This window comes from Nansenia antarctica, assembly GCF_963989245.1.
Source record: "Nansenia antarctica genome assembly, chromosome: 16".
NCBI lineage: Eukaryota > Metazoa > Chordata > Actinopteri > Argentiniformes > Microstomatidae > Nansenia > Nansenia antarctica.
Window position 1 is genome coordinate 26,766,353 of NC_137686.1, and position 9,407 is coordinate 26,775,759.

At 45.3% G+C, this 9,407-nt stretch overlaps 1 protein-coding gene across 1 annotated transcript in view; it reads right to left on the reverse strand.

Moving 5' to 3' along the window:
* Positions 1-2,295: 2,295 nt before the first annotated feature.
* Positions 2,296-9,407, reverse strand: part of LOC308171658 (neurocan core protein-like) — a gene marked incomplete at both ends in the record, with an annotated part of 10,336 nt that continues 3,224 nt past the window's right edge. Inside the window, 5 exons of the mRNA XM_080546533.1 lie at positions 2,296-2,408; positions 3,320-3,502; positions 6,771-6,915; positions 8,022-8,104; positions 8,325-8,431. Coding sequence (XP_080402659.1) covers positions 2,296-2,408; positions 3,320-3,502; positions 6,771-6,915; positions 8,022-8,104; positions 8,325-8,431 — 631 coding nt within the window. The remainder of the gene's footprint in view (positions 2,409-3,319; positions 3,503-6,770; positions 6,916-8,021; positions 8,105-8,324; positions 8,432-9,407) is intronic.

The window sequence follows — 9,407 nt, forward strand, 5'->3', positions numbered from 1 at the left end:
ATCCCGTTAGAGACGGGCGTTTGGTCGTATATCATGTTAAACTGTGTTAGTAGTAGTAAATGTAGGGGGGTTTTATGTTCTTCTAACCTTACAAAGGCCCTGTGAGGGAGGAACCAGGGAGGCGACAAGCCAAACTGAGATTAAACTAGCGGGTCTGCCTTGGCAGTGCTGCTGGACCCATTCCTCTAGATTTACTTCACTTATTGGGCTATTCTTTAGATTTACTTCCTGCCAACAATCTGTTCGGTGTGACTACAGAGGTGGGGGAAATTGCCTTTTTGTGACAAACAGGATGGATTTCCACCTCCATCAGCCTCCGCTGGAAGGGGACATTGGTAATACTGTCAGCTACCTACGGGGCGTGATAACCGTAACGCCGAGGAGGATTTGTCACGCGATAAAAAAGACATCTGCTGCGGATGCCACAGAGACAGTAGTACTGATATCAGAGCTACAGGACACACAGGGGCTAGGGTGACATAGTAGAACGGTTAGACAGCGATGCTGTACATCTCAGGACTTGTCAGGAATGGGTATGCTTTCGGGTTCGCTTGATTGATTCTTTTTTTCACCAGTCCTTCTAGAACACCAGTCATCCTAGAACACCAGTCATTCTAGAACACCAGTACGAGAACACCAGTCATTCTAGAACACCAATACTAGAACACCAGTCATTCTAGAACACCAGTCATTCTAGAACACCAGTCATTCTAGAACAACAGTCCTTCTAGAACACTAGTCATTCTAGTACACCAGTCATTCTAGAACACCAGTCATTCTAGAACACCAGTCATTCTAGAACACCAGTACTAGAACACCAGTCATTCTAGAACACCAGTACTAGAACATCAGTCCTTTCAGACGATTGGGAACAGCGGTTGTCATTCAGACGACTGGGAGCAGTGAACAGTTGGTCGTCATTCATTTGTTTTTGTTTTTTTGTTTTTTTTCAGCTTTATTAAGAATGGAACACAACAGCAGGACGAGAAAGTCATAAGAACACCAAAGAGAGAGGGGATGGATGATCAACCAATCAAATCATCAGAGACACCAGAGTCATGAGTCCCGGCGTCTCTCACCCATCACATTACTGGAGCCGTGCAAAGAGATTGAGACTAAGTTTGCGAAAATACAATCAAGCGTTTGTCTTGGGAGTAGCAGTTTATCCCAGTACCTGTACCTACACAGCATCTAGATCAATGGGACTTTGACGTTATTATTGTTATTATTGTTATTATTAGAGTTTCAGTCAGGGTGATGAGGGACTACATGATTGGACGCGGTCATTGTCAATCAGGGGATCAGCCAATCACAAACAAACACGACAGTATTTACAGTACAGGGATCAGACATTATTCAAGAGGTTAATTCAGTTACTGTTGATTGTAAGAATGGAATGCCGGTAATATAAAAGAAAGGGTATTATTATATTGGCTGATTGGGTTTTAGGTAATAAAAAAAAACAATCACATTTACTAGCGCAGAGAGTCCATAATAAATAGTTTACATTACATGAGAAGAGAGGAAAATATTAGAAAATGGCATGTACGTTGAATAAAACAGTTAAAACCTGCTATTCAGGCATCCTAGGGAAAGTATAACAGTTACAGTTTCACATACATACAAAAGCTCGGGGGTTATTTGGGGCTGAAAGCTAGCTTGCATCAATTACTGTGCTTTATAAACAGGATAACTAGAATGGATATTATTTTCAATGTCGACACAAGCTTCAAACCTATCAAAATATACACTTATACTCACATACATCTCTCTCTCTCTCTGACGCACGCACGCACACACACGCACACACACACAAACAGTTGTCCCCTCTCTATCCTCAGAGAGCGAGAAATGGTTATGCTGATTTCGCGATATTAGCGACCATGTTAGTGGTTTAGGAAACAAACAGACTGTTTGACTGACAGGGGGGACGGAGCGAACAAAACCAACGACTGCGGGCCACATCCTTACTTGAGAAGCTCACTTTTATTAACTCATAACCACACTTTTGCACCACTCATTTTGTTTGACGTCGAGGTGAGAGATTTACAGTAGTAGAGAATTTCGTCAAATCTCACGATTAAACTCTCAAGTTAGAATGAGACCCAAACTGACATACTGAGAAGGCGGCGCGCGGAAAAAAAACTAGCGTAGTTCAGATATCAACTATTGTCCTTGCAGGGGTGGGGGGGGGGGGGGGGGGGGCTCGGTCGGTTGGTTGTCTCCTGAGCCCTAGGGGGTTAGAGGTCAGGGCTCAGGCGCAGGTGGGGCATTGTGGGTACTGTAGTATTTGGTTCAGTAGTGGCTGTGTGTGTCCTCTCCCGCCCGGTGGCCCTCGTGTCTCCGGTGGTTCCGGCGTTCCCTGCGCTGGCCATGGTGGTGGCGTCGGTACCTGTTGGACCGCCGGGCTGAGGGAGGGGGGGAGGGGGACACACAGGGGGGACACACAGGGGGGTCGAGACAGTCAGGGCCCCGTTTCACAAAGTCTCGCAACTTTTCTCACAAAAAATAAGCCTGGATTTTCCTTCAGTGATGTTAATGTTAATGGAATACCCCCCTGGACTAAATCACACAGACTTTCAATGTAATGTAAAATCTCCATTGAAGATGCTGTTTCATCTAGGATTAGGCTTAATTAAGCCATGTCTGTGAAACCAGCCATTAAAGAGATAAAACATCTTGTTACTCTTACAGACCACATTACTAAGGGGCATGCATAAAGTAATGGTCATGGACTATTGACTAGGATCTGAGAGAGAGAGGAGAGAGAGAGGAGAGAGAGAGGAGAGAGAGGAGAGAGACAGAGAGACAGAGAGAGAGAGAGAGAGAGAGAGAGACAGAGAGAGAGAGAGACACAGAGAGAGAGAGAGAGAGAGAGAGAGACAGAGAGAGACAAACACAGACAGAGAGAGAGAGAGAGACAGACAGAGAGACAGAGAGAGTGAGATAGAGAGAGAGAGACATCTTAGTATGTGCAGAGGTAGTTTTGTAGACATCAGTATAGTTTAGAGGTATATACAGTTAAGGGCTATATACAGTTATGGGCTATATACAGTGAGGTGGTTTATATACAGTATCTAATGTGCAGAAGTATAAAAGAAGCTGATGTCAGGAAGCAGGATGTAATTATGTAATCTAAATCTAAACGCAGGCCCATCTGTCTCTGTATATACATTTATGGGCTATATACAGTGAGGTAGTTTCTATACAGTATCTAATGTGCAGAAGTATAAAAGAAGCTGATGTCAGGAAGCAGGATGTAATTATGTAATCTAAATCTAATCTAAACGCAGGCCCATCTGTCTCTCCTGTCACTCACACTTGGTGCAGATGATCTTGGGCCGGTCCCAGGTGCCGTCGGCCCGGCAGCGTGCGGTGGGGATGTGGCGCTGGTAGAAGCCCTCGGCGCACTGGTAGCGCACCACCGCGTGGATGTCGTAGTGGGACCGCCGCCGGCCTATCAGGTGGGCGTTCTCCACGGCGGGCGGGGTTCCGCACAGCACTGAAAGAAAGAATGTGATTGGTTGGAGATCAATCAATCATCGTCATGGGGGGCGGGTTCTGACAGGCAAAGAACCTCTCTCCTTTTTTATCTCTCTACCTTTCTACATCTTGTAACATCAAAGGACCACCATGGAAATAGGGCTCTGGCTTTCTTGTTTTATCCTTGACGTTTCTATCTCTTTTATACATGCTATCTACATGCTTTTTAGGCTCCTTTGGAGCCGATAACTGTATAAGACCCATTTTAAAAACGTGTCAAATAACATTAATTTCATCATTCATTCATTCATTCATTCAAAGATGAAGCTGACTGACTAAAAAAGCAGAGAATTCTCCAGTGGAGAGAGTTTTCCATTGAAGTCCAGTTGCAGTTCCCTTTTCTCTCCCTAGGTGGCAGTCTTGTGACTGAATGGCACCAGCGAGCAGCTTCTCCTGAAGGCCGTCAGGGTCCAGAGGGAGTAAACCTGGAGCTCTGCAGCAGACAGGAGCATCGCCGAGCCAAGGAGAGACAGAAGAGCTCCCAGAGATCTCCAGGCAAAACGACAGACAGAGAGAGAGTGAGGGCCTTCTTTCTTTGTCCCTCCATTCTCTCCTTTTTCTCTCCCCTCCTCTCCATCTATCTCTCTCTCTTTCTCTCTGTCATTGTCCCTTGATAACTCACCGCCTCTCTGACGTTCGTCCTCTCCCCTCTCCTCCATCCATGTCTGTTGCTTTTTCTTTCCCTCCGTCTATTTATTCCTCTGTCCTCCATCCATCTTCCTCCCCTCCTTATTCAGGTTGAGTCTGGATTCATAAATCCTTGCTTTGGGTCTTATTCAACAATGCCACATGCCCATTCAGAGGGGGCCGAACTGGTTGTGTGTGTGGGTGTGTGTGTGTGTGTGTGTCTGTGTCTGTGTGTGTGCACATGCGCTTGTGTTTGCGTGCGTGTGTGTGCGCACACGCTTGCTCTTGTGTTTGTGTGCATGTGTGTGTGTGTGTGTGTGTGTATGTGTCTGTGTCTCTGTGTGCGTGTGTGTGTGTATATGTGTGCGCTTGTGTTTGCGTTCATGTGTGTGTGAGTGTGCGCCTGCATTTGTGTTTGTGCGCATGTGTGTGTGCGTACATGCGTACATGCGTCTGTGTGTGTGTGTGTGTATGTGTGTGTGTGTGTGTGCATGGAGAGAGAGGGAGTATCAAGGATACCCAACAAAAGGAATCATTGTGGGAATTCCAGAGGAGCAAACAAGAGAGAGAGAGAGAGACAAAGGTCCGGTGGCAGCGTTGAATGTCATGTTGACACAGCGTGGCGCTCCTCTGACCCACACCACCCGTACTGTAAGAGCAGTCTGAGAGACAGAGAATAGAGCGTTCGCTCTTTGAATCGATGAGGAATTTGAGGAAGTACAATCCATGTATGCGCCGTGTATGAGGCGCGCATTGTCAGCGGTATTTGAGCGTACACTGTCTTGACACTTGTGTGGAAGAAAGCGCGAGAGGAAATTGCCAGCCTTTTCATACTGCTATTGTGGTGTGACAGGCGGCCTATTGATTAGTTTCTATCTGGGCGGAATTTTGAGTGGGTTAGAAAAAGCTCTCTCATCTCTCTCTCTCGTCTCTATCTCCTGTCTCTTTCCTCTCTGTCTCCTCTCTCTGTCTCCTCTCTCTCTCTCTGTCTCCTCTCTCTCTCTCCTGTCTCTCTCTCCTCTCTCTCCTCTCTCTGTCTCCTCTCTCTCTCTCTCCTCTCTCTCTCTCCTGTCTCTCTCTCATCTCTCTGTCTCCTCTCTCTCTCTCTCCTGTCTCTCTCTCCTCTCTCTCCTCTCTCTCCTCTCTCTCCTCTCTCTGTCTCCTCTCTCTCTCTCCTCTCTCACTCTCCTCTCTCTCTCCTCTCTCTCCTCTCTCTCTCTCTCTCTCTCTCTCTCCTCTCTCTCCTCTCTCTCTCCTCTCTCTCCTCTCTCTCTCCTCTCTCTCTCTTCTCTCTCTCTCCTCTCTCTCTCTCTCTCTCTCTCTCTCTCTCTCTCTCTCTCTCTCTCCTCTCTTTCCGTCGATGCAGCAAAGGGAAGAGGACGGTCGACACAGGGTCTTCCGGCGGTCAATAACATCCAGTTGGATTTAACATCAACGTTGATACTGTTGACAAGACGGGGGGGGGGGGGGCGTTCTGCCCTGGCTTCACGAGCGTGTCAGGCTATCAGTTACGCTTTTATACACTCGAAGTCAAGCCTGTGCCTTGCCATTTTCCAGCCACACTGTTGTCAGAATGAAGGAAGGATGATTGTGGATGTTTTCGAGGAAGATGGGTCCTCTCTAGTGAGACACTTCACAGATGTGAACTGTATACATTTCGTATGTCATCTTCAGGTCAATAAATATAGCTTCTTGGTTGTTGTCTTTTCAGATACGTTGAGCAAGCAAGTTGGGAGGTATTTAGTCCTACAGTACGTGTGCATTTTACATTAACATTTACATTTGTGGCATTTAGTAGACGCCTTTATCCAAAGCGACTTACAACAACTACATGTGACTAAGTAAGTGAATCATCTTGTAAGTGAATCATGTTGATGTGAATCATCTTGGAGTTGCAGTAAGTGAATCATCTCGCAGTTGCACAAGAATAGGTCGTCAATGAACCAACCTACGGACCTTCAGGGACAGAGCCTTCAGTGTGGCAGCACCCACCCTCTGGAACTCTCTCCCCACAGTGATCCACAATGCGCCTACCCTGGACACCTTCAAATCAGCCCTCAAAACCCATCTGCTCACCAAGGCCTTTGGCCCCTAGTTTAGTTTTGTAGCTGTGCTTTCTGTTTTCTTTCTGTAAAATCGGTAAGGCGTCCTTGGGTTTGTGAAAGGCGCTATAGAAAACCAAGATATTATTATTATTATTATTATTATTATTAAGGGGACTTGCCGGTGTCTATTCTGTCAGATATAAGGCAAGGACTTGGTACTATATTAAAAAAAAATAGATATAGAAATTCCCGCTGGGACCATACTGTATACTGAAAATGTATGCACTCACTGCAATGTAAGTCACTTTGGATAAAAGCGTCAGCTAAATGGCGTATGTTATTATCTTCTGTGACAGGTTATTAGAACAGTGTGTAGGTAGGCCTCACCTGTGCCCTTCTAGAACAATGTGTAGGTAGGCCTCACCTGTGCCCTTCTTGCAGATGTAGGGCAGGTTGTGACAGGTTATTAGAACAGTGTGTAGGTCAGGTGTAGGCCAGGTGTAGGCCAGGTGTAGGCCAGGTGTAGGTCAGGTGTAGGTCAGGTGTAGGTCTCACCTGTGCCCTTCTTGCAGATGTAGGGCAGGTTGTAGTTGCAGGGCACGTCGTTCCACTTGCCGTCCTCGTGGGCGATGGTCACCACGCAGTCCTCCCCGCCCGCAAAGAAGTTGTCAGGCTGGCTCTCCCTCCAGTTCTCATACACCTGCACAGAGACACAACGTCAAATGGTAAATGGACTGACTTACATAGACGCCTTATTCCAAAGCGCTTTACAACGGCCTCTCATTCACCCATTCACACACACATTCATTCACACACCAATGGTGGAAAGCTACCATGCAAGGCGCCGGCCGGCCGGCCCGCTCATTGGGAGCAATTTGGGGTTCAGTGTCTTGCCCAAGGACACCTCGACACCGGCCGGCCGGGGTTCAAATCGCCGATCTGCCGACCTTGCGATCATTAGACGCCGGCTCTACCTCCTGAGCCACAGCCGCCCCGGTTGTTAAGTTTTACACCACCATTCGTAGGAGGACGACCAGCTCCTGTGTTCATGAGGCTCATGAGACATTTATAAGTGACATTCTTCCAGAATCGATGACACACTCTGATGAAGAACCCCTCCCCACCCTCGCCTGCCTTTGCACTACTGTCGGTTGCACACATCCCAGGTTAATGTCAACACTCAATTACCCTCTGCACTACTGCTGTTTACAAATACTACCTTTGCACATACCAACATTATGTTTGCACATTGCACATAGTAGGGGTGGGCATCGACGATCGATAATTGATCGATAATTGATCGATAAGGATCTTGGTCGATCACAAAATGTGATCACAAAAATTTATTTTGTGATCGACCAAGATCCTTATCGATCAATTATCGATCGTCGATGCCCACCCCTAGCACATACCTTTTTTTGATATAGCCTCTATTTATACATCTGTATACACCATGCTGTACATAGCTACCTTAACTGTACATATCTTACTACTATCCTCTCCTGTATGTACCTCTAACTACCGTACTTGCCATACCCTACCTATCACTATCATGTTCTTATATCACTATTTGCACTTCTGGTTAGATGCTAAACTGCATTTCATTGTCTGGTACTTTGTACTCTACAATGACAATCAAGTTTAATCAAATCTAATTTAATCAAATCTAATCAAATCTAATCTAATCTAATCAAATCTAATCTAATCTAATCTAATATATCATTAACTTAAAAGTCCACATTTCGAGTCCCAGACTGGCCCTTGAGTGGGTGGTAAACATGGACAGGGAGGAGGGAGGAGGCTCACCAGGTCATTGGAGTCGGTCCACTGGAAGTCCTCCTCCACCGTGCGGTCGTTCAGACCGATCCACGCGTTGTCATGACCCATACCTGACAACCACAACAACAACAACAACAACATCAACAACAACAACAATTTTCACTTAGCACTGACCCTGCAGAAACACTCATGGATCTATAAACACTTAAATATACACACACACTGTGTACTTTGGATCTCTCTCTCTCTCTCTCTCTCTGTCACACATACACGCACACACACACACGCACACGCACACACACACATGCACACACACACACACACACACACCGTTGATGAACTCCTGTTCGTTGGCGGAGGTGAGGCTGGTGAGGTGGGAGCTGTGTTCCCGGCAGTCCTTCTCTGCGTCCTCCCAGGTGTGTCTGTGTGTGAAGTACCTGGACAGAGGAACACACACACACACACACACACACACACACACACACATCGTTTAGACATGACAGATTAGACACAATACAAATACAAATACAAAGCTATTGGCCAGCTGCAATTAGTCCAAAATGCAGCAGCAAGAGTTTTAACCAAAAAAGCAGACAAGCTCATATAACACTGTTTTATAGACTCTACACTGACTTCCTGTTAAGTTCAGAATAGAGTTCAAGATCCTTCTGCTTGTTTATAAAGCTCTCACTGGCACAGCACCAGATTATCTGAAAGACCTTTTGCTAGCATATCAGCCCAATAGAGCTCTCAGGTCTTCTGACGCTGGCTTTCTCTGTGTACCACATGTACAAAAGAAGAGATTTGGTGAGGCTGCATTCTCATTTCATGCACTCAGATTGTGTCTCACTGCCAGTTTACATTAGGGATGCAACCTCAGCCAATATGTTCAAGTCAAGACTAAAAAGCCATCTTTTTAATATTGCCTTTAAATGACTAAATGATTAAATTATGATTATAAAATGATTGGAGCACTTTGAGCTGCAACGTTTGCAGGAAAAGTGCTATACAAATACAAAGTTATTATTATTATTATTATTATTATTGTTATTATATGGTATCCAATAACCCAGGTCCACAGACCACCTGTGGCTATATTATGTTTATATGTAATGTGAACACTCAATTACCCTTTGCACTACTGCTGTTTACAAATACTAAATAATTCATATAGTATAATTTGTAATATAGCCTCTATTTATACATCGGTATACACCATACTGTGCATAGCTACCGTAACTGTACATAGCTTACTACTATCCTCTCCTATATATCTGTATAACTGTATATACTTAATAGCACTTTGAGCTGCAACGTTTGCAGGAAAAGTGCTATACAAATAAAAAGTTATTATTATTATTATTATTACTTGCCATACTGTACCTATCACTATCACTGTCATGTTTTATATCA